This window comes from Sabethes cyaneus, chromosome 2 (assembly GCF_943734655.1).
Source record: "Sabethes cyaneus chromosome 2, idSabCyanKW18_F2, whole genome shotgun sequence".
NCBI lineage: Eukaryota > Metazoa > Arthropoda > Insecta > Diptera > Culicidae > Sabethes > Sabethes cyaneus.
In genome coordinates, this window is record NC_071354.1 from 108862907 (window position 1) to 108890306 (window position 27400).

The 27400-nt window shown below is 36.7% G+C and overlaps 1 protein-coding gene across 1 annotated transcript in view; it reads left to right on the forward strand.

Moving 5' to 3' along the window:
* Positions 1-27400, forward strand: part of LOC128735848 (aryl hydrocarbon receptor protein 1) — a 127023-nt gene that overhangs the window by 83783 nt on the left and 15840 nt on the right. The window contains exons 6-7 of the mRNA XM_053830331.1: positions 10294-10481; positions 13540-13646. Coding sequence (XP_053686306.1) covers positions 10294-10481; positions 13540-13646 — 295 coding nt within the window. The remainder of the gene's footprint in view (positions 1-10293; positions 10482-13539; positions 13647-27400) is intronic.

The following is a 27400-nucleotide window of genomic DNA, read 5'->3' on the forward strand; positions in this document are numbered from 1 at the left end:
AATATACAGCATCCCGTGTGCCGACTGCGAGAAGTGCTACATTGCAATGACAAGAAATCAGCTGAAAACCCGTCTCAGTGGACACAAATCTAATATAAGTAAACATGCTAGACTAGTAGAAATGAATACAGAAGCAGCTAAACTAGGTGACAGAACAGCTTTAATTGACCATATGATACAACACCAACACAATTTCGATGTAAACAAAACTAAAATAATTGACCGCAGTTATCGAACCACAGCTCTTCCAATACTTGAGATGTGTCACATTACTAACACTCCCAACACTGTTAATTATCGTAGCGATGTAGACAATTTGAGCAGTACGTACGCAGGCATCTTACATACCATCAAAAACAATAAGCAATCGAAAAGAGCACAGCAAAGTCTACCGTCTCCTATACAACTCTCATGAGTGTCTATCATAGTCCACAACCCTAATAGCCCTGTTTCAGCTCACCGCAGTTGATCGATTTTTGCGCACCATTTTTTAAAAACGATTCAGTTGTGCACTATGGTCAAAAGGTTTAGGTGTGTACATTATTTTGTCACCAAACCAATGCAATTGGAGCTATTTAAATTTGAACTTCCTTCCGTTGGCAATCAACGATTAGACAAGAAAACGTAACCGTAGTGAGTAGAAGTCAAAAAATATATTTTTATGTTCAATGTGTTAAAGTTATATCCTGTTATTATAATAAACAAACTAACTATTGCAGTTACCTTTGAAAAAGGCCAAAACCAAAGGCCGAAACGTCAGGCAGTATAAAAAAGCCGTTTTCAATATAAAACTGACTGGAAAGCCGAAAATCCGCAATACATAAAATGTTAATTATCTCAAAATCATTCCCTCCGATTTGCATTTGTTCTTAAAGGTATTTTGCCATTGTGTGTGTGTGTGTGTGTGTGTGTGTGTGTGTGTGTGTGTGTGTGTGTGTGTGTGTGTGTGTGTGTGTGTGTGTGTGTGTGTGTGTGTGTGTGTGTGTGTGTGTGTGTGTGTGTGTGTGTGTGTGTGTGTGTGTGTGTGTGTGTGTGTGTGTGTGTGTGTGTGTGTGTGTGTGTGTGTGTGTGTGTGTGTGTGTGTGTGTGTGTGTGTGTGTGTGTGTGTGTGTGTGTGTGTGTGTGTGTGTGTGTGTGTGTGTGTGTGTGTGTGTGTGTGTGTGTGTGTGTGTGTGTGTGTGTGTGTGTGTGTGTGTGTGTGTGTGTGTGTGTGTGTGTGTGTGTGTGTGGTGTGTGTGTGTGTGGTGTGTGTGTGTGTGTGGTGTGTGTGTGTGTGTGTGTGTGTGTGTGTGTGTGTGTGTGTGTGTGTGTGTGTGTGTGTGTGTGTGTGTGTGTGTGTGTGTGTGTGTGTGTGTGTGTGTGTGTGTAGGTGTGTGTAGCTCATTTTCTATCGCCTGTTTCTCGGAGATGGCTGAACCGATTTATTAGTCGCCCGTAGTCGACCGCTATTAGCCTCATTTGAAAGGTATTATGACCTAGTACAACACTTTTGAATTGTTTCGTGGTCCGATGTTTCGTTTAAAAGTTATAAGCAAAAATGTGAAAACTACAGGACACGATTTTCTCCGAAAATAACCCAACCGATTTCAACGATCTTACTACCAAATGAAAGCTTACTTACTTACTTAATTGGCCTAACGTCTTATGACAAGGCCTGCGCAGTATAATTTCTCCATCTGTTTCGGTCCATGGCAACTGATCTCCAGTTCCGCGGGCACCCAGTGCTCGCCAGATCTCGCTCCACCTGGTCTTGCCACCTCGCTCGCTGTGCCCCTCTTCGTCTTGTTCCTACCGGATTTGATGCGAAAACCATTTTTGCAGGATAGTTGTCCGGCATTCTAGCAACATGTCCTGCCCAACGTATCCGTCCAGCTTTAACCACTTTCTGAATACTTGGTTCGCCGTAGAGACGCGCGAGCTCGTGGTTCATTCTTCGCCTCCATACACCGTTCTCTTGCACTCCGCCAAAGATGGTTCTTAGCACCCGCCGTTCGAAAACTCCGAGTGCTCGTAGGTCCTCTTCTAGCAATGTCCACGTTTCGTGCCCGTAGAGGACAACCGGTCTAATTAGCGTTTTGTACAATGTGCACTTTGTACGGGGGCTCAGATTGTTCGACCGCAAGTGTTTGTGGAGTCCGTAGTAGGCCCGACTTCCGCTGATAATACGTCTTTTAATCTCACGGCTGGTATTGTTGTCCTCTGTTGCCAGCGAGCCAAGGTATACGAACTCGTCGACTACCTCGAACTCATCCCCGTCGATTACTACGGTGCTGCCCTAGCGAGCCCTGTCGCGCTCGGTCCCGCCCGCCAGCATATACTTCGTTTTAGACGTATTTATCTGCAATCCAATCTTCTCTGCTTCGCGTTTCAGTCTGGTGTACTGATCTTCCACCGCCTCAAATGTTCTGCCGACAGCATCCACGTCGTCAGCAAAGCAGATAAATTGACTGGATTTATTGAAAATCGTGCCCCGCATTTCGATCGCCGCTCGCCTTATAACACCTTCAAGCGCAATGTTGAATAGCAGGCAGGAAAGACCATCTCCTTGTCGAAGTCCCCTGCGAGATTCGAATGGGTCCGACAATCCACCCGAGATTCTCACACAGCACTGGATCCCATCCATCGTAGCCATGATAAGTCTAGTAAGCTTACCCGGAAAGCCGTTTTTGTCTAAAATTTTCCATAGCTCTTGTCGGTTTACGCTATCATATGCGGCTTTGAAATCGATGAACAGGTGGTGCGTGGGGACTCGGAATTCGCGGCACTTCTGGAGGATCTGCCGCAGGGTGAAGATTTGGTCTGTTGTAGACCGACCCTCCATGAAGCCGGCCTGGTAACTTCCCACAAATCTATTGGCTATTGGCGATAGTCGATGAAAGAGGACTTGGGACAGCACTTTGTAGGCGGCATTCAGGATAGTGATGGCTCGGTAGTTCTCACAATCCAGCTTATCACCTTTCTTGTAGATAGGGCAGATAACCCCGTCTTTCCACTCCTCCGGTAGTCGTTCCGTATCCTAAATCTTGACAATCAATTGATGCAGACAGCCGGCCAACTTGTCCGGGCCCATTTTAATAAGTTCCGCTCCAATGCCATCCTTTCCCGCTGCTTTGTTGTTCTTCAGCCGCTGGATGGCTTCTTTAACTTCCCTTATCGATGGGGGTGGCACATCTTCGTCGCTTGCTGCACCAATGTGGTCACTTCCTCCGCTATCATGGTCTTCCGCCTGCACGCCATTCAGGTGTTCATCGTAGTGCTGCTTCCACCTTTCGATCACCGCACGGTCATCAGTCAAGATATCTCCATCTTTATCTCTGCACATTTCGGCCCGCGGCACGAAGCCTTTGCGAGATCCGTTGAGTTTCTGATAGAACTTCCGTGTGTCGTGAAAGCGGTACAGCTGTTCGAGTTCTTCGCACTCCTTCTCCTCTTGGTGGCGCTTCTTTTCCTTGAAGAGTCGGGTTTGCTGCCTCCGCTTCTGTTTGTATCGCTCCACATTCTGACGGGTGGCTCTACGCAGCATTTGTACCCGCGCTGCGTTCTTCTCATCCAATATCTGCTGGCATTCCTCGTCAAACCATTCGTTACGTCGATTCGGTGCCACACTGCCTAGGACGTTCTCCGCTACGCTGTTAATGGCTGTTTTCACGGCATTCCAACAGTCTTCAAGAGGGGCTTCATCCAGCTCTCCCTCTTCCGGCAGCGCGGTTTCGAGAGATAACGCGTAGTTTTCGGCGACCTCTGGTTGCTTTAGTCGCGCTAGATTATACCGTGGCGGGCGACGGTATCGTATGTTGTTCACAACAGATAGTTTTTGACGTATCCTTACCATCACTAGGTAGTGATCCGAATCAATGTTAGCGCCCGGATAGGTTCTGACGTCGATAATGTCTGAAAAGTGCCGACCATCTATCAGAACGTGGTCGATTTGTGATTCTGTCTGGTTGGGTGATCTCCAGGTGTACCGATGGTAGAGGTTATGCTGGAAGAAGGTACTACGTATGGCCATGTTGGAGGCGGCGAAGTCGACAAGTCTTAGGCCGTTTTCGTTCGTTTGCGGGTGAGCGCTGAACCGTCCAATCACCGGTTTGAATTCCTCCTCCTGACCAACCTGAGCATTACAGTCCCCGATGATAATTTTGACATCATGTCTTGGGCAGCGGTCGTATTCACGCTCCAACTGCGCGTAGAATTCGTCTTTGTCATCATCGGTACTTCCGAGGTGAGGGCTGTGCACGTTAATTATGCTTATATTGAAGAATCGGCCCTTGATTCTTAATCTGCACATTCGGGGGTTGATCGGCCACCACCCGATCACCCGCTTCTGCATCTCGCCCATCACTATAAAAGCTGTGCCCAGCTCGTGTGTATTGCCGCAGCTCTGGTAGATGGTATGACCATCTCTATACGTACGTACCATCGTTCCTTTCCAGCATACCTCCTGCAGCGCTACGATGTCGAACTTGCGGCTCTTCACTTCTTTAGAAAGCACGTGGGTACTTCCGAGGAAATTTAGAGACCGACAGTTCCATGTTCCTAATTTCCAATCGTTAGTCCGTTTTCGTCGCCTGGGTCTTTGCCGATTGTTCCGATTAGAGTTATTTTTATTACTTACGGAGTCCATTGCTTTGGGTTTTTTAGTGGTTCAGGCTTGCAAAGCCCGCAACCAACCCCACAGTATCGCCGGAGGGCCAACGTAGCTCGAAGGAGCCCTCCTCCCCTGTCAGCATACGACCTTGGTTTCCACCGGGGTTGGTTACCCGATCTCCACCCGAGGTTGCTCGTATCCCGGCTGGTACCACGAGGAGGTTGGGGTAGGAGTTGCTAGGTAAGAGGCTGTGAACCACTGTGGGGTCTATTTTATGCCCAGTGCACAAGGCACCGATGGTACGCATTACCAAGCCATTTACCAGCCAAATGAAAGCTGTCGCTATCATAAAAATTTTCAAGAAGTTTTATTAAAAACAAACAAGTAGTTTAAAAGTTATGCTTAAAAACGTGTTTTGACAAATAACTGGTAATACCCAGCCAGCATTTTCATATGTATAAAAAAGGTAAAAATCAGTATTACGTACAGATATACATGCTAAATAAATCGTATTTCATGCGCAAAATTGGCATATCCGTACTATTTTGGAGGCGAAATACGTGATTACGAATAATTTTGAGCGTTACGACTATATAAGTATTTATATACGATAATATCCGATTAAGCGCGAGTCGGTCCGTACTACTCTACGATTTTGTGTCGATAATCGTATGTATGACAGTCATTATCATTATATACGACAGAAAATCAACTTGATCCCACTTTATCCAGCTTTAGTTACGATTTCGAGTTTGTTAGGAGATATTTACGATAGCTTTCGTACATTGATATACGAGTTGGTGCTAGCTGGGTAATTTTCGCCTGTTTCTTGGAGATGGCCAAACCGGTTTATAATAATTTATTGCGATTTTAACCAAGATAACTTGTCTAGTTTCAATTATTTTAGTATTAAACGAGAGGTTTTAACACTGCAAACATATCTGCCAAATTTCATAAGGATTGGTTCCACTGGTCAAAAGATATTTAAAAATGATTGATGAAATTTATTCCAGAAACTTTAATGACCAAACCTTTAATGGGATCTAACCTCAAAAACAGAATAATATAGTAAAGATGTGTAATTTTTCAACGGGTGTTTCTTTGGAGCAGCTAATCAATAAAATATAGCACATTTTCTTACACTTTTAGGGTGACCGTGAATCCCTCTAATAGGGTGACACAAATTTTAGTTTTTCAAACGCGTCCAAAAAATAGCGTCTTCACAAAAATTGTAGAACATACTAAAATAAGCAACTTTGCTGCCTATAGTAGCTATCTACCTCTTACTGGTTGCGAAATTTAATTATTTGTTTAAAGAAACCACTCTAAAATCAATTCTGCTCAAACATTTTGCACACGATGTTTTCATTGCTTTCTAATATTCTATAAAGTTATTTAGCAGAGTAAAATATACTTTGAAGATTGTTTATCGTTAGGATGCATACTGATGATAACTAGCACAGCGTTAACAAACAGTTGAATTAAGTTCTGAAGACGTGTCGATTTCTATATGATCATTTCCAGCTCAAAACGCAAAAAAGCCATTTTTTACTCAACTCTTTTCGATTGGAATTGGAATGTGAAAATGCGCAAATAGTTTCTTTCTAAATCTAATATTTCCACGTTTATCTATAAGTAAATGAAAGTAAAAAGGTTTGACAAAGCGTGTCTTTCCTTTTAAAAAGGAGGTACTACCACTTATCGTGGGGGGTATCAATCGGCACCAAATTCAAGATTTTGTCAATTATCTCAAAACTTTCCTCTCCGATTTGCATATTTTTTTTTAAAGATAGCCTAAATTATGTCTTAAAATCTGGTGAAGAGCTATCGATGGATACTCTTTCGGATTTTTTGCAAAAATCTTTTAAAAAACCTGATTTAATCCACCTAGTGGTTAAAGGAACCTTTGTTATACGGTCTTACTTGCTATATGAGATAGAAATCGACATGTCTTCGGAACATAATTCATCTATTAGTTAACGTTGCATTGTGCGTTGGTTTTCATAAAAATTTTGGAAATTGAAAAGCTTACAAAATTTGAACAAAATAGAAGCACTTACAAATTTTGATAGTTCTTTTTCTCATGAAATTGCTGAGTAAGTTGTTACTAATGTGGGTAAGTGCAAGTAAAAGTAAGTTGTAAGTAGAAATGTTATTCTTTAACATATACATTGCGTAGTAAAGGTCTAGTTTATAGGTTTTTGAACTATGCATAATTTCCTGTAATGCCATTCTATTCGATTCACATCAATAAAGTTTTCTTGAAAAAATTTCATCAATTTTTATTAACCTTCGGTTACTCACGCTGTTGTATTCTGAACAACATGTGTAGGTTTTTGAATGCCATATTTACCAATCGTTGTTTAACTAACGTGTATTCTTCAATAAACTTGTTATGAGCAAAATGTCTGAATTATTCAAAGTAATAATACTTTAAATTTGTTAGGAAAATAGATCAGCATAAACCGACAGCACAGAAACGAAGCAAGCAGCATGTGAGGTGTATCGCTATTGGCCCCAACTGGAATTTTTTCACGTTACTTCATATGGCAAAATGCCGTCTGTATGTAGCAAAACTATCAGCAAATGTAAAATGTTTAAAATGTATCCGTCAGTTAATAGTCGAGTAATTCGGGGTTAAAATCAGGGTATTTTTATAATCAAAGTTCTACAGTTCCTAAACAAGCAAACATAGAGGTATACTATTTTCAGCAAAGTTGTGTATTTTTACTATTTGTATAACTTTGTAATACATGAAAAAGTCATACAACAATTACAAAAAGAGCTAAACTAGAAAAACTGATTTTACAAATTCAGAAACAATAAATAAGATTTCTCTGTCTTCGCTGAAGAGATAGAAGGTTACAGTTTTCAGCAAAATTTCTTGTAATAATATGTTCTAAAACTTTGCAGAACACATCAATGTGTTATATTGAAACTGAAGAAAAATAATTTTTTATTTCACTTTTAGGGGGATTAATCAAAATTTAAATTCTACCAAATGACAGAGCATTCAATTTCAAGAAACTCTTTCAAAGGTTCGATAAACTTAAAACCAAGTTTTCCTAGTCAAAACTCTAGTGCGCACGTTATCTTTGGTTGTGGCTATTGCGCGCGAGTAACTGTGTTGCAAAAGTTGGCGCGAGCGCTCGAGGATTAATATCTTTTTACCGGTAAGACCAATTGTTATGAAATTTTGCATATATATTCGTAGTGTCAAAATCTCTCGTTTGATATTAAAATAATTGAAATCAGGTAAATTATCTTGGTTAAAATCATTATAAATTATTGTTAATTTTGGTGTGGTGTATACGATTGCTCATAACTTTCAAATTAAACGACCAATCAAAAAACCATTCAATAGTGATCTATCCGGCTATATTACCTGCCAAATAAAACTAATAGCGCATAAATCGGTTTGGCCATCTCTGAGAAACAGGCGATCATTTGAACCTTATTAAAAGTGGTTTTTTAAGACTAACTTTTAAACTGCTTGTCCGTTTCCAATAAAATTTGGTAAAAAGTTTAGTAATAGCAAGAGCTTTCGTTTGGTAGTAAGATCGTTAAAATTGGTTGCGTAGTTCCGGAGAAACGCGTGTCACGTAGTTTTCACATTATTACTTATAACTTTTAAACGAAACGTCGGACCGCAAAGCAATTCAATAGTGATATACTAGGCAATAATACCTTTCAAACAAAAGTAACAGCGGTCAAATCGGTTCAGCCACCTTCGAGAAACAGGCGATAGAAAATGAGCTGCACACACACACATACACACATACACACATACACACATACACACACACACAGACATTGCTCAGTTCGTCGAGCTCTATCGATTGGTATATGTGATTCGGCCCTCCGGGCCTCGGATCAATTTCGTGTTTTTCGACCAATTTCTAAACCTTTGTTATATAGTATAACAAAGGTAAAACGTAATCTCATTTCTAAATACGCCTTTTTGAAAAGTTACCCTTGACCAAAAAATCAAGTTTAGTGTAAAATGAGTTCTTGCGTGGTATCCAACACGTTAGGAAAATTTCATTCCAATCAACAATAGTCGAGAGAAATCGTTTTACTAGTTCAGCTGGAATTGCTCGAAGGTGTATTGTATTAACGGGATTTTATATAATTTAGGTACATAATTCCATGATATTTATAAACATTTCTAAATATGTGAAATGCTCCTCGATAAATTATTGAGAAAATAATTTATAATATTATGATTTTATCGTTGATTTTAAAAATTGATATTTAAGCTGATGCAACAGGATGAAAGTTATCGGGTCACAACTGCCACTTTATCATTTCTGCGCAAATATTATCAGCGTGTTTTATTTAATGCCAATAGACAAACCACAGTAGTGAAAAATGAAATGCAAATTTTTTGTTGAGAGGCATTTTGAACAACGTCAGCCCTTATTATGCATTAGGTAAAAAAAAAATGCAAAACGACTAGAAGTAAAAATATGCAACGTGCAGGATAAATTCACGGTTGAAATGCTTATGCTTCATGAAAGTTCTCAGGATGCTTTGCGATAACAAAAGACTGACTTAAATAATTGCTCGTACTTGCGTGCAGTAGCCCGACATTAAGCATTTCATAATTAATTTTCATCATAAGTTTGGATATCTGGGAAATGTTTTGCAATCGACGTTTACACGAATGAACCATGCATTATCCGTAACCGTAATTAATACCTGAAACAAATAAATAAAATCAATTTTTGAAAGTTAAGACGTTTGTAAGACATTTAGATTAGGGATTGATAAATTAAAAACCAGGAAAATTATATTATGACTGGAAAATTCTTTTCAGCCACTATCAGAAATATCTGAGAACTTTATCATTTAGGGTGTTTTATATATTTTGAACAGGCATTACGCGTACGCTATTTTGGACATTTTTATTTGATTTTGCCGTAAATGTCCGAACGCTATCGCATAACGCCTGTTCAAAATACATAAATCACCCTATAACTTATTTACAACTTTGTTTTCATTTTTGCATCGACGTATACTGGTCAAATTATTTTGTACTTTATGAGGGAGTAAATCGGCACCAACTTTTCAATAGGACCTAACAGCAAATTGTAGACAAACCGAGTGAGAGTTATTTTTTGCTGGACTACCATAGGGAAAGAAACCCTCACTCGGTTTGTTTATATTGTTCAGTTAGGCCTTTTGAAAAGTTGATGCCGAAATGTATTATTGCGAAGAACAAACAGTAGATGAACTGGGAAAAATTATATGCAAATTGTGAATAATAATTTACTGGGATGGGATTATTTATATATCACAATTCCTTCTTACAATTACAACATTTATTTTAGATCTGCGTTCCAGCGGTAGTCTAGGGCAGTAAGTGATTCGGATTCCCATAATGATACATACTGCGGATTACATAGTAACCACGATCGTAAACTTCAATGGTCATTCGAGATACTCCGTTTAGGTGTTTGCAGTCTTAATTTTGAGTAACACTTCCTAGACATCAGCAACGACGTTTTCCCTGGTGCAACTTTGTATAATTTTCAGTTAGTTCAACATAAAAGAAAACTCAGCTTACGTTTTTCACATTAAATTTTTCATTTCTGTTATATTTTTTATTGTTATTGAATAATAATAATAATAAATAGTACTTTAGGACTTTTTAACAGTCGTTTCCTGAATGTATAGTAATTATCAATTTTTTTTCCTTCTAGCGATTAGATATTCGAGGTAGAGTTAAAATACTGCATGGACAAAATCGTAAAGCAGAGGATCTCCCACTAGCTCTCTTCGCGTATTGCACTCCATTTGGACCACCCAGTTTGCTGGAGATACCACAAAAGGAAAACATGTTTAAATCAAAACATAAATTGGATTTTTCGTTGGTATCGATGGATCAAAAGTAAGAATTTTTTTATATAATTGAAATTACTTTTTATTACTACAAAACCCGTGACATCCAGTTACAAAAAAATAAAAGTTTTTATTATGCAACGTTAAAATATTATGCAACGCCACGGTTTGGCCCTTTAAGGGTTCTGGATTATCCGTTAAATTTTCGTTTTGGTAAAATCTCTCTACCATGCAGCATCCATATCCGGGCACTTATGTGGGTTATATTTTTAATACGCTACGAAAAAAAATAATTTAGCAACATAACGCAGTTCGTGGCTCAACTTGGCAATTGAATTGTTATCTGAAATATTAGGATTAACCTGAGTAAAAATTTAAGTAGAATCTCTTATTTTAATATATTTTCCTTATAATACGAAGAAGGTTTGATGTGAAGTACTGTTTGAAATATTGAAAAAAAAAACTACAAGGTATACAGCCCTAAGGGTTGTACGAAAGGGTGACGTAGGACTATATCACATCATTAGATCAAAGACGAATGTAAACTGCATTTCTGGCATAAGTATGTTTATAAGAATCTGTGAGTGCCATTGTTTAAGTGAAAGTTTAAAAGAGAAGAGCGGAATATTCAGATTCAATTCTTCATTGAATGCAATGGTGGCTTTGAAAATACGTAGACGAGGGTTCATAAGTACAACGACTGCAACCATTGAGACATGGCAACAGCCACGTAAGTTAGCGGCATCGATTCACTGTCTTTTGCTCCGAGAAGGTTTTACTAGTTTGCTTTCACAGCTTACCGCTTGTTGCATTGCAGAAAATATGGTGCATACGCAAAAATTTCGGTTATTTGTATGAGAGTCCTTATCTTTCTCCCACAGGGGTGAGGGGTCTTAAACCATCATAAAATAAATTCATGTCTCCAAAAACCCCCACATGCCAAATTTGGTTCCATTTGCTTGATTAGTTCTCGAGTTATGAGGAAATTTGTATTTAATTTGTATAGGGGCGCCCCTGTCAAAAGATGGATGGGTCTCAGTACACCATAGAAGAAATTCTTACCTTCTAAAACCCCCACATGCCAAATTTGGTTCCATTTACTTGATTAGTTCTCGAGTTTTGAGGAAATTTTTGTTTCATTTGGATAGGAACCCCCCCCTCACACGCCCTTCATAAATTTGCTCTTATTTTCTTCATAAAATTGCTGATTTTTTATCTATCCAACGACATATAAATTGTTCAGTTTCGTTCAGTATTTTAGTAGTTATTAGCATTTGAAATCATTCATTTCATTCAAACGTTACACTTCTATTTTCGTTTACACAAAGTGCTACTCAGTCCCAGTATAGTAAACAACTCGTTAATTCAAAAATCATAAAAATAAACCGTGTAAAAAGAGACTTGAGTGTACTAATAACTCGCCGCAGTGGTAAATGTACCCAACAAGGAAAGAGATGCATACAAATCTAGTAGTAAATATTTCAACTATTAACCCATTATGTCCTAGCGTATAATATATCATACCCCGTCTTCAAAATCTGTTTACTGCTGAAATTCAATAGTTAGCATATTTAATATATCACGACAAGAGAGATAGGACATCAATCTGATGTGTGTGTGAGATAATTTGTCAGTTTTTGTAATTTTATCTGTATTTTCAATAATGCAAAGTTGTGATAAATGGCGAAAAAAAAATTGAAAAAATGGCGAAAAAAAACTTTGTCTCCAAAACGCATGAAAAAGTCTACATATTGTGACGAACCATTACCTGAAATGTAAATTGGTATTTATATGCAACGTCTATCACTAAATTCGGTATGAAATATGTAAACAACTTTGTAATTTGTTTGTTTGAAACTGGGCCTATAAAATATTAAACCTGCGATATTTTGGCCTTGAAACCATTCCAAATGACGATTTTGAGTTTCCCGACACATTCGAGCCATAATATAATAGATTACGGAGTTTCACTTCATTTGGTCCAAATTTAAATATACCCGGGTCATAATGGGTTAATAGTAGTAAATATTTTACTTTTTTCCAATGAATCGGAAAAATGAATTTTTGCTTCTGGTAAAATCATTTAGAATCAATCATAGCTTTGAACAATTTTTGCTCGTTGACCGCTTTTATGGATGTTTCGTATGTTCCGGAGAATCACATGATGGCTTCCCAACAGAACGGCATGTTTACTTTTACTTATATTTCGAAATTAGTAAGCCTAAGGTACTTTAGCATGGGTTTATTCTCAGATCCCTCATCACCCTTCCTGAATTCTATATTATCCCGATATGGCCTATTGACAGTGCAAAAATGACCCTTACAGTAAAATGCACTGGTTATCTGCGCCATGGATGGCTATAATTGGGGACAGAGCTGTCATGTGGAACGAGGTGGGTAAAGTAGAGAAAAGCATCGAAGGAAGGGTACCCAATTACACACAAGCACGCATAAAATTCAATACGCATATCGCTCACTCAATAGCGATTATAGCAAAAATAAATGCAGTGCGGGTTATTCAGCAAACACCCGGGCGATATCACAATAGATCAACGATACTGGTCGCAGTGATGAGTCCATACAAACACAAAAAAGCCTAAGGTATTAAAAAATATAAAAGCTATGGGAAGATCAACCAGAAATAGAAATTCAACGGATATTCCGGAACCTCCGGAAGGTTTTTCATGTTCCAAATAGCATCTGTAAGACGGACAAATTTATAGTTGACACCGTTCTCGAAGAAACTATGACCATATCATTTCAATATTCCGTGAAATTCGAGTTTAGCCCCAATTAGGTCATTTTCCTCGAGTATTTCCATTACGTGCTTTCTACAACACGGTTAATTGAAACCGTGCTATGGCTCTTATCTTTACTATATGTACTTATGAAAAATGTGTTCAGAGCATTGATTGAATATTTAATTTAAAAGTTTCTGTTTGTATTTAAATAATGAATGTACCTAAAAGTTAATCTTTCGCTTCTCCAATCGAATCTATTTTAGCAATTTTCCGATATCCTCATCGCTCCCCACTTTTCACTACATTGTGCATGGATTACCAGATTTGCATTAACAGATTCAAATTACTTTACTTATTTATCCTCAGAGGGAAACTAACACTGGGCTATTCGGACTCCGAGCTTGCTAATATGGGTGGCTATGATCTCGTACATTTTGATGATCTAGCTTATGTGGCAAGTGCACATCAGGAATGTAAGTATTCTAGATATTCGTAATATATGCGATAGCAATACCGTACGTTACCAAGCGTTACTAATCATACAAAAAACTGAAAATCTGGCAGCATTGTTAACAAAAACTTTATTAGAGTACGGGAATACCACAATAGATCAAAATAATGGTCGCAGTGGTCAAATCTTCCGACAAAATAAAGTACGGGAAGGTCTTTTAAGTTTCCTTTTCTTGAAAGGTCGTGTAGCTCTGTGGCCTGCCTAAAGCTACAGAGAATAGACATCCAGGCTAAAACAAATTTATCGCGATTTTTTGTGCAAATTTTTCTTTTTTTGTGTGTACAGTTTTTTGTTTAGAGTGTAAATTCGAGCAGTGGTCAGCGGGTATCGCCACACTAAAATGGATAAATTGGCAACCAAGTAACGTCTGCATTAAAAAAATGGACTTTTTTTCGGATGGTGATAAAAAAATAACTAAGACAGCTAATCGAGTTTGATAAATTTCCCATGGAAGGTAATTATACTGGCTTACTTACAAAAAAACCTACAGCTCTATCAGTCGAACTCTAACCGTGATGGCGAAAACAGTTAAGCTACTCCATTCAGAAGTGTGCGCGTTTAAAGAACGGTATCCCGCCGCGTCTAAAATAGACATCGTGCGTCACTTTGCGGACGCCGGATACGCCCGTTCCGGCATCTATAACATCTTGGCACTATTGGACAACAATCAGAGCATCGAAAGAAAGCCTGGTTCCGGACGGCCGACGACGCTGAGCGACAAGAAGCTCCAAAGGATGCTGAAGAGGAAGACCGAAGGGAAAGTAAAACGTTATTCGCGTTGACGTTGCTGCTGATTGGTTTTGTGCTATAAAAAGAGAGAGTATTATTTTCGATTGTATTTTGCCCGTGTTATGATAATTCATAATGTGACTTCCTGTAAGGGCGAAAGGACTTCTTTTTTTATACCCATCAATACAAATGTGAATGCAAGTGGCGCTGCTTTCCAATGAATTGCCAAAACTAACGGAATTGAGTAGTTATTTGAACATGAACGAGGAACGACCATTACAAGTCTACATACGTTGAGCACCTTAGCTTGGATGTCAGTTCGTCAGTACTAAAACTATAATTCATTAGGGTCCAGAAGCCACGAGGCACCACAACTCTCCTCAGTACTCTTTTGACTGCATCAGTATCTATTTTATCCATTGGTAATTGGTACTCAACGAGGAATTAACGACCTTTGAAAGAAATGAGAGTATGTATGTGGTAGCTCTCTTTTTCTCTCCTCTTTCTGCCGTTTGCTTGTACTTACCAAGGTTAGCTCAAAACGGCGTCAAAGCATTTGGCGAGCGCATAAAGTAGACGCACCATTAGTGATGGTAGTACCACTAGTGGTGGAAACTTGAATTATTCCTTTATTTTTGCAGATTTTGGTACAAGTTTGATAAGTATCGAACTACCAGTAACAGTATTATTTGATAAATATCAAAATCTGCAAAAATAATGGAATAATTCGAGTTTCCACCACTACTGGTACTACCACCACTAATGGTGCGTCTACCCTACCCCACTTCTACGAATTGTACAAAGATCTCGGCAAAAAGTATACGGTACAACATTTTAAAAGCGAAAACGGCTTCCACTATTTAACGTATCCTAAGATCCCCAACAACTACTCGCAAGCAAGGTAGTAGAAGACCAGCCAAAGTTATGGACGGAGAACGGCTTCGTTCTCTTTCTCGTACTTTTAATAACAAAACCCCCGTGAGCCAATGGGATGCCGCAAAAAAGTTCAACTGTCCCCACCAATATATCTTCAAAAAATTGAAAAGAGTCGGAATAAAGTGCCGAACAAAGATAAGAGCCCCAGAATACACTGAGGGACAGATTTCGATGATAAAATCCCAATACCCAATGCCGCTGGTTGTTGAAAAATTATTCCGGAAAATGCTTTGTTTTGGACGACGAAAGATATTTCTCTCGCATATTCCCGGAGATGATCGATACTATTCCATGGATAGTTTTACTGCATCTCCAAACATGAAATGAGCGATTCTCGTTGAAACAAGCCCACTACTGACACGAGGATTTCAAATATTGGAACTTTTGCACTTAACGGGAAACTAGCAGTCATTAACTTTTCGTCGGAAAACCCAATTTCGGAAGCAGTTTTTCGGCCCAAAAGCGGGATTCTGTTTATAAAAATGTAAATACTGCATTCTTCTTGCCAATCTGAACACAGCGAATATATTTCCATAAACCGAATTTTTGTTTGAAACAAAAAAAAACTGCTTTTGAAATTGGCAGAATCGATGTCGACTAATTTCACTTTAATTGGTTGAAAATGGTTAAAAAACGAGAATTGCATTTTTAATACCTCGAAATAGAGGACCCCTCGTTCGCCAAGGGGCCTAACAGTTTAAAGAAAAGTTGAGTTTTCAGCAACTCTTGAGATCTATATCATGTGAAATTTCATAAATGAGCAATGAAACAACTAACAAATTGTCCGGTTCTGTAAAGAAGAAGAACAGGATTTTCAAATGGAGTAAAAATTTTTTGGGCGGCCATGTAGGATTTGGTCGCCATATTGTATTTTATCAATAAACTAGCTAACCCGACAAACTTCGTATTGCCACAAATTAACCTGTATTGTACATAAATCATGAATCTCGGATGATCTTTGTCACAATCTCGAGTTTTGCAAGTTTCTGTGGAGTTCAACCTTAGATGATTCATTTTGGCAGTTACGTAACTATGAAAGCATCCCAAGTAACCAATAAGCATCACCAATGCTATTCAAATGCAGGCCAATAAGCATTTAAGTCGCCTTAAATGCTACTTAAATGCTATTTTGGCAAAATATACAGCTACTTCACTAATAACCTTCTTATAGTGCTGACAATGCTAATTTACAGCTAATTACCGACACGAAGAATTTGAATACAATGTTGGATGCCAATTTACAACACCTATGCAGTCAAAAAGCTAATATACAACAACGTGCAGTATAAAATGCCAGATACGCTGATTTGCTGCTTATGTTAATGCTTATTAGGTACCAGGAATGGGTAGTTTAATATACAAATTTGCAATTTTTCCTCACAGTAAAGTAGAAAACAACTCCCCTGTCCCCTAATTGCATAGCCAGAAAGCGGATAGTCATATTCGCCATGATTGTACAACGTTTCGCCGAATATCATTTTGCGAAAAACCTTAAGCGGAATGTATCATTTCACGGAAAACTTTTTTGTTGAAAGTACCATTTCGCGATCCACTCCTTACTCGCTGTCGCTCATTCCAGGAAACCCAGGTAGACCTAGGAAATCAAATAAACCTACACAGTAGTGATTTCTGCGCAGAGTTGCCTCCCCCTAGTGGGCGGCGCTTCCGACGGCGGGTCGCCGGCAACACTCACGGCCGTCTCGTCCTGAATGATCTAGTGTTACTATAGATAATTTTTGAAGTCTTGCCATTGACTAATGTTTTATGGAAGAGTCTCGAATTTCTCGAGTTCGATTTGTTTCGCAAAAATTTCTTTTTTATTTGTATGAGAGTCCATATCCCCCTACCACAGGGGTGAGAGGTCTCTAACTGGTGGAGGAAATAAATGTGAATCGTTGCTATAACTGCACTGAGTTTGGACATAAGGCTGCCAATTGCGAAAAACCCGTCTGTTGCCCAAAATGTGCCGGTGACCACAAGGCCGGTGATTGTAAAGCAGATTTTGAAAAATGTGCCAACTGTGATCGAGCCAACAAGCAGCGGCAGTCAACCCTTGACGAAATTGTGGACATTTACCATTCAGCTTGAAGCAGGGAGTGCCCAATCTTCAAAAAGCGTGCGAGAAATGCTAGACAAAAGATTGACTACTCCGTGTAGCAATCAATGGACCTACCCGATGATTCTTCGGTGGAGCACCGCTTTGTTTGTCCAGGTAAATTAAACCAAAGTATATGTTTAGCCGAAGCTGCACTAGATACTGCACACCCATTGAATCAGTCTCGACGATTCCAGTACTGCTCAGAACAACAAGGCTGCACATCTCTAATCCCCAAATTTGATGCTGAATCGGGCGAGTCTCCTTCCTCACCGCTTGATGTCGATGGGATCATCGCTGAGTCAGTCGTTTCACTTCGTCCAAAGTTAATGGATCCAATTCTAACCGCAGCAACGTTACCCCTCTATGCGGTTTGTCACGACCTACATGCACTTGACAATTCTTCGGTGGAGCACCGCTTTGTTTGTTCAGGTAAATTGCAAAATAGTATATGTTTAGCCGAAGCTACGCAAGGTGCTGCACCCCCATTGAATGAATATCGACGATTCCAGAATCGCACATCAAATATCACAACTACGCCAGCTTTGCTCTCGTCTTCGGCAGTCCCTGCTTGTTCCCGACTTCTTCAAAGCACTACAATCGGCTTCTATTATCAAAACACTAGAGGGCTGCGAACCAAAGTGGAAGATTTTTATGTTGCTGCATCTGATGCTGAGTATGACGTTATCGTTCTAACGGAAACCTGGGTGAATAGTGAGATTCAATCAGTTCAGCTTTTCGGTCAGGAGTACACTGTTTTTCGTAAAGATCGTGATCCCATACGCTCTGGAAAATTAAGAGGTGGCGGGGTTTTGATTGCGGTCCGTAATCGGCTAATCTTTTCTCGCTCTACAGTTCGAGTTGATGAAGATATCGAGCAGTTGTGGATAAACGTAGATGGGAATGGAAGAACAATACATGTTGGTGTAGTATACGTCCCTCCTGATCTCGCAGTTGAAGTAGACGTAATTAGAAGGCTTATTAACTCAGTTGACGCTGTTGTAAACTCCTCTGGAATGACTGATATGCACTTGTTGTTTGGTGACTTTAATCAGCCCGGTTTAACATGGTCCGACTCGGGTGCCGCCAACATAGTGTTCCCAGATCCGCTTAAATCAACGTTCTCAACCTCCAGCGTAGTCCTCCTAGATGGACTTTCTGTACTGAATTTCAAGCAACTGAATGCGCTTAAAAATGTGAATGGTAGAACGCTGGATCTTCTTTTCGTAGATGAAGATGCTGCACCGTGTTGTGAACTTTCGGAATCCGTTGAGCCCTTAACCCGCATCGATCCGCAGCATCCTCCTCTCTATGTTGCTCGAATCTCTTAACGAAGCCATCTCAGCTGTTGATTGGTCTCCATTGTATGCAGCGGCGAATGTCAATGATTCTGTGGAACTTTTGATATCAATTCTTACCCAACTGTTTCGAATTTACGTTCCGCCTCCCCGACCACGACGGAAGCCACCCTGGTCAAACGGTACACTGAGAAAATTAAAACGCGAAAGAGCTGTCGCGCTCCGGAGATATTCTAGAAATCGAAATGCCTTTGCTCAACGTGTGTTCGCGACAGCGAGCACTAGATATAAAAGTTATAACCGTGCACTGTATGCTAGGTATGTTCGGCGTACACAAACGAATCTCAAAAATAACCCAAAACTTTTCTGGGCATTCGTTAACGACAAACGCAAGGAAAGTGGTCTCCCGTCCACTATGTTTCTTGGAGAAGAGCATGCAGATTCAGTCGACGGCATATGCAATTTGTTTGCAAAGCACTTTTCGAGCGTGTTTGACGGGGAAATCATCAGCAATCAACAAGTTGAGAGCGCTTTGCAAAATACGCCCTTTGATGTGCTGGACTTCCACGTGGGTCAGTTCTCCAACATGGATATTGAAGCTGCTATCAGAGGAATTAAACCGTCCGCTGCTGCAGGGCCTGATGGAATCCCTACGCTTGTTTTGAGAAGATGTGCGGAAGCTCTCTGCGAACCATTGCGTTTCATCTGCAACTGTTCAGTAAGCCAATCTACATTTCCGGACCGTTGGAAGAGCTCGATCATGTTTCCAGTGTTCAAGAAGGGAGAAAAGCGGAATATCTCTAATTACCGTGGCATAACATCACTAAGCGCAGGATCCAAGCTGTTAGAAACGCTAATCAGTAAGCAGCTTATACAAGCCGTTAAATCGTATATTTCAACCGATCAGCACGGCTTCTTTCCTGCAAGATCTATTTCCACAAACTTAGTACAATTCACGTCACATTGTATGGTGAGTATGGACGAAGGCATCCAGGTTGACACCGTCTACACGGATCTGAAATCAGCGTTTGACAGAGTCAATCATAAGATTTTAGTCGCCAAAATCGACCGGTTAGGTGCTCCAGCTAGCTTTGTGCAGTGGGTAACATCATATCTTGCCAATCGACGAATGCGTGTGAAACTGGGATCCCACGAATCGAATGATTTTGGAAGTGATTCTGGTGTACCACACGGGAGTAACCTTGGACCGCTACTTTTCTCTATATTCATCAACGATGTTTGTTTCGCTATACCCACTGGATGCAGGATGTTTTACGCTGATGACCTGAAAATTTACTTAAGGGTGAAGTCTATTGAGGATTGCAAGCAGCTACAATGGATGATAGACTTGTTTGTAGATTGGTGTTCTGCGAATCGCATGGAAATCAGCGTGAAAAAATGTGCAATTATCTCTTACTCTCGTAAAAAGAATCCACTGCACTGGCAGTACAGGATTGGGAATGAGTTGATCGATAGAGTCTCAACCTTCAAGGACCTCGGAATCCTGCTCGACACACAACTTTCGTTCAGAGACCACTACTCTTATATTGTAACAAAGGCTAATCGGAACCTTGGATTTATCTTCAGGATCTCTAAGGAATTTAACGATCCGTACTGTCTGAGGTCACTGTACTTCTCGCTTGTGCGGTCAATACTCGAAACGGCAGCCGTGGTGTGGAGTCCATATCATGATATCTGGATCAAACGGATCGAAGCTGTTCAGAAAAAATTTATTCGCTACGCTTTGAGGTTTTTGCCTTGGGATAGTCCGAACGACCTGCCACCTTACGAAAGTCGATGTGCTCTGCTTGGCATGAATACTTTGGAGAAAAGGCGTGACATTGCAAGAGCTGTGTTCATTGGAAAACTATTGAAAGCCGACATAGATGCTCCTGAAATTTTGAGGCAGATTAATGTGAACGCTGTTCCCCGAAACTTCCGGCTTCGGCAATTTCTCAGGCTAGACTTTCATCGAACCGCGTACGCGCAGAACGAACCCATTAGAGGAATGTGTGTAGTTTTTAATTTTGTGTTTGGCCAATTTGACTTTAATGTTGATATCAATGTATTCAGAAACCGATTGTACTTGTTTCAATTCTGACGATTTAAATAGTTGTACAGTACCCCCCCCCGCTAATCCGACACCCAATAATCCGATGACTCGATAGTCCGGATCTCGCTAATCCGGAAAATTCCAAATTAAAAAGCATTGAACTTCATTCAACCATACTCTGCCTTCAATAGGGGTTTTCATTTGGGTCAAGATATTACTCATATAAATGGAAAGGGTAAATGGTGCTCCTTATAACTGCGTTCAATTTTGCCAGGAGCTCGATTTTTCATCACTCTTCTCAAAAGATTCTTGCGCTTATTTCTAAGCTAAACAAGAATTTAAAAGTATTTTAAGGAATAAATTGAATATTTCTTAGTACAACACAAATTTATTGCGTATTTGCGACAATTCTTTCGGAAATTTCCGGAGTTGTTTATGTCTGGATGTAAACAACACGACATTTCAAACCCCACTGACGTTAGTTTGACTGTCGGATTATCGAGTTAAAATTCGTTAATCCGGTCATGAATTTGTCGGATTAGCGGGGTGGTACTGTAAGTTAATTTATGTAGACCTATGTGTTCGATGAATTATAATATATAATAATAATAATAATAATAATAATAATAATAATAATAATAATAATAATAATAATAATAATAATAATAATAATAATAATAATAATTATTACCCTCATAGACATCGCTGTACCGCTGGATCGCAATGTCCAGTCAACATTCTCGGCCAAAATAACGAAATACCACGACTTGGCCGAGGAGTTAAAGCAGATGTGGCACCTTGAGGGCGTACGTATAGTTCCGGTGGTCATCTCAGCCACCGGAGTAGTGCCCTGTAGCCTACAACGTTCCCTGGAAGAGCTAGAGCTCCAAAAAAATTTGGACAATATCCAAAAAGCGGTGGTTCTTGAAGCGGTGGTTCTTGAAACCTGTAATATTACGAGGAGGTTCCTGAATCACCACAATTAAACACAGCTGGAGCAGACGTAACAACAAAAAAAAAATATGAATGAGAACCACAGAGCCTAACCCCTCTTGGCATAAAGAAGCCCGAGGGTAGGTGAAAGTTTCCAGCATTTTTGCTGAGAAGTGCCAAAACTCTATAATAATAATAATAATAATAATAATAATAATAATAATAATAATAATAATAATAATAATAATAATAATAATAATAATAATAATAATAATAATAATAATAATAATAATAATAATAATAATAATAATAATAATAATAATAATAATAATAATAATAATAATAATAATAATAATAATAATAATAATAATAATAATAATAATAATAATAATAATAATAATAATAATAATAATAATAATAATAATAATAATAATAATAATAATAATAATAATAATAATAATAATAATAATAATAATAATAATAATAATAATAATAATAATAATAATAATAATAATAATAATAATAATAATAATAATAATAATAATAATAATAATAATAATAATAATAATAATAATAATAATAATAATAATAATAATAATAATAATAATAATAATAATAATAATAATAATAATAATAATAATAATAATAATAATAATAATAATAATAATAATAATAATAATAATAATAATAATAATAATAATAATAATAATAATAATAATAATAATAATAATAATAATAATAATAATAATAATAATAATAATAATAATAATAATAATAATAATAATAATAATAATAATAATAATAATAATAATAATAATAATAATAATAATAATAATAATAATAATAATAATAATAATAATAATAATAATAATAATAATAATAATAATAATAATAATAATAATAATAATAATAATAATAATAATAATAATAATAATAATAATAATAATAATAATAATAATAATAATAATAATAATAATAATAATAATAATAATAATAATAATAATAATAATAATAATAATAATAATAATAATAATAATAATAATAATAATAATAATAATAATAATAATAATAATAATAATAATAATAATAATAATAATAATAATAATAATAATAATAATAATAATAATAATAATAATAATAATAATAATAATAATAATAATAATAATAATAATAATAATAATAATAATAATAATAATAATAATAATAATAATAATAATAATAATAATAATAATAATAATAATAATAATAATAATAATAATAATAATAATAATAATAATAATAATAATAATAATAATAATAATAATAATAATAATAATAATAATAATAATAATAATAATAATAATAATAATAATAATAATAATAATAATAATAATAATAATAATAATAATAATAATAATAATAATAATAATAATAATAATAATAATAATAATAATAACCCTCTTGGCATAAAGAAGCCCGAGGGTAGGTGAAAGTTTCCAGCATTTTTGCTGAGAAGTGCCAAAACTCTATAATAATAATAATAATAATAATAATAATAATAATAATAATAATAATAATAATAATAATAATAATAATAATAATAATAATAATAATAATAATAATAATAATAATAATAATAATAATAATAATAATAATAATAATAATAATAATAATAATAATAATAATAATAATAATAATAATAATAATAATAATAATAATAATAATAATAATAATAATAATAATAATAATAATAATAATAATAATAATAATAATAATAATAATAATAATAATAATAATAATAATAATAATAATAATAATAATAATAATAATAATAATAATAATAATAATAATAATAATAATAATAATAATAATAATAATAATAATAATAATAATAATAATAATAATAATAATAATAATAATAATAATAATAATAATAATAATAATAATAATAATAATAATAATAATAATAATAATAATAATAATAATAATAATAATAATAATAATAATAATAATAATAATAATAATAATAATAATAATAATAATAATAATAATAATAATAATAATAATAATAATAATAATAATAATAATAATAATAATAATAATAATAATAATAATAATAATAATAATAATAATAATAATAATAATAATAATAATAATAATAATAATAATAATAATAATAATAATAATAATAATAATAATAATAATAATAATAATAATAATAATAATAATAATAATAATAATAATAATAATAATAATAATAATAATAATAATAATAATAATAATAATAATAATAATAATAATAATAATAATAATAATAATAACTATCATAAAATAAATTCAAGACTCCAAGATCTCCCACATGCCAAATTTGGTTCCATTTGCTTGATTAGTTCTCAAGTTATAAGGAAATTTGAATTTCATTTGTATGGGATCCCTCTTAAAAGGGAAAGATGCCGTAATTCACCATAGAAAGAATTTCTGCCACCTAAAACTCCCACATGCCAAATTTGGTTCCATTTGCTCGATAAGTTCTCAAGATAAGAGAAAATTTGCATTTCATTTGTATGGAAGCCCACCCTCTTAGAAAGGAGATGGGTCATAACTCGCTTTCTAAAGAGGAAAGGGGGCTCAATTTCCCATAGAAAAAAATCTTGCCTCCAAAACCACTTATCTGTCAAATTTGGTTCCATTTGCTTAGTTCTCGAGTTATGAGGAAATTTGTTTTTCATTTGTATAGTGGGGAGGGGTCTTAATTCACCATAAAAAATATTCTTGCCTACAAAAACACCCACATGCTAAATTTGGTTCCATTTGCTTGATTAGTTCTCGAGTTATGAGGAAATTTGTATTTCATTTGTATGGAAACCCCCCCTCTTAAAGGGGAGAGGAGTCATAATTCCACTTCTAAAGAGGGGAGGGATCCCAATTTACCATAGAATAAATTCTTGTCACCAAAAACAACCACATGCCAAATTTTGTTCTATTTGCTTGATTAGTTCTCGAGTTTTATGCAGAAGTTTGTGTTTCATTTGTATGGGAGCCCCCAGTAAACAATTTGCAACCAATTGCAACCAATTGCAACTGAGATATACGAAATCATATCTGAACGAAAAAGTTATATTTCACGCCATATAAGAACATATATGTACCAAAGTGGAGGCGATATACGTGCGAAAATTTTGACAACTATTTGTAATTCTATATTGCGTAGTTTTTATAACACGCAACTAAATACTCCTGAATATATGATTAACATATAACTTAATGTTGCAATCGTCTATACTGCTTTATAATTCACAGTCATGAATTGTATATAAAGACACGCACGACTGCAAAACAACTTATTGTTCACTTCGGTTTGACATACTCTAATCATTATACAATTCCAATGTGAAATTGACATGAAAACGATTTAATGTGAACTTTCTATTACGATTTTGTGTTATCTGGGCCCCTTCTCTTAGTGGGGGGAGGGGTCTCTAAACATCACTAAAACCTTTCCTGGCCCCAAAAACCTCTACATGCAAATTTTCACGCCGATTGGTTCAGTAGTTTTTGATTCTATAAGGAATATCCCGACAGACAGACAGAAATCCATTTTTATATATAAGATTGCTGTTTTCGCCTTGAGCAACCGATTTTCGTTTTAAGACCACCATTGGAAAGCTGAGAAAAACTACAAAAAACATTCATAGGTGTGCCATGGTACTAACTGAATAAAACAAGCAGTTATCTGTAGCAAGGTTCACAATTTTCATATAATTGAAATCTATCCAACGCAAAACAATGAGAGCGAAAGAGACGAAGGGTCATTTTGCTGATTATTTTCGCTTCTTTCACTCTCATGTAAAAGTTCAAAAATCTGTTTAATCTGTTTAATTGGCAAAAATCTGTATTCTATGCATACAGATTCTTTCTTTCAAATATCTGTTAAACACAGAATAATCTGTACATGTGGCAATCCTGCGATGAACTAGAAGTGGTAGATGAGTTCCTGTATTTGGCATCGCTGGTGAGTGCGGACAACAACACTAGTATGGAGATTCAGCGGTGCATTAAAGCGGGAAATCGGGTTTACTTTGCCATTCGCCAAACGCTAGCATCAAGAAGCATACGTTGCCGTACAAAGCTGACCATGTACAAAACCCTTATTAGACCAGTAGTCCTTAATGGACTTGAACCCATGTTCGAGCGGAAGGTATTGCTAACGATATTTGGCATAGAACAAACCGAAAGTGGAAAGTGGCGGAGGCGTATGAACCACGTGCTACATGCATTGCTTGGAAAGAATCCCATCGTACATTTGGCAAATGTCGGTAGGACTCGGAAGGCCGGGCACATCGTAAGGAGGCCAAATGACAGTGTGACAAAAATAGTTTTCTCTAACCACCCCACTGTGACTGGGAACTGAGGGGCTCAACGTGCGAAATGGTTCGACCAAGTCGAAAGTGATTTGCAATTTCTGAGACGACCGGGAAATTGGCGACGAGTGGCCCAAGATAGAATACACTCAAAAAAATCGGCACGTCGCATCCACGTGAAAAATCATGTAAACTTCTGTACAGCAGCTTACGTGAGCTTCATGTACTAGTTAATGGAAAAATTGATACAACTTACCGGGATCGCACGTAAACTGGTTAGTATGAGTGCGAGTTACCAACAATTCACGTGAGTGTTACATGAAAAGTGTGATGGATGAGAATTACCAATGTTTTCACGTAAAGTTGACGTGCTGATTTTTTTGAGTGTAGAATGGTGACTACTGTTTGAAACAGTACGAGCCACCCCGGCTCTAGGCCGCTGACAACAACGACAACATATTGTGTCATCCTCGTCTATCGTACGCAACTACCAACCGATGAGTTTATTCTAACTGACTTTTCTAGCAGGACGACGAAACTGTGTCAGTAAACATCAATAATTCGAAACCTTACTGATACTTAGTGATATTATTGCTTACTAATAACTATCAATAGTTAATGATAGTTTTCCCATCCCTACCACGTATTCTGTGGAAGCACTGTCAATTTGATTGCTAGTGGCTTGCTTCCTTTGAAAACCAATTGTCATTCCGAGCAACTTGCCGTAAATTGTAAATGCTCGATCCACGATCTATTCCCAACCACCTTGCCATTGGCTTTGTCTTAGGAAATGTTTCATAGTGGACTTACCTGAATGACTGCGATGCTCTAAGGGTAGTGCTCGGCCTCGCAAGTTCGATGGGAGAACAATCTCTTCTCCTTTTAATAATAAACCATTTTGAACGTATAGAAATCGTCTCGAAACGCTGATATTTAACTGTGATTCGTCGATTCATTTAATCATTTGACCACTTTTTGGAAGTTCATCGTCTTTTCCAAATTGTTGATCTTCTTTTTAGAAACAATTCTTGAAGCAGCTTGGGCAGTTAAGCTTTTCGATGCGCAAGTGATAATTCGACGTTTATCCAGATTATATCCTCTAGTTACACTAGTACGGCTCCCAAATCCCACGACAACGCATCAGTATATAAAATGATTTTATCATTCTCATCAAAATATCCATTTTTCATTATGTGGTTTTCGTCGGTTTCTTTTAAGTCCTCGAATGCTTTTTGATAACAGCTCTCCCGTTTCCCCTAGAATCAGCTGTTGCGAGGTCACGTTGTGGCTTGGTTTTGTGCAAGAAATTTTTAATGAAAGGGCTAATAAATG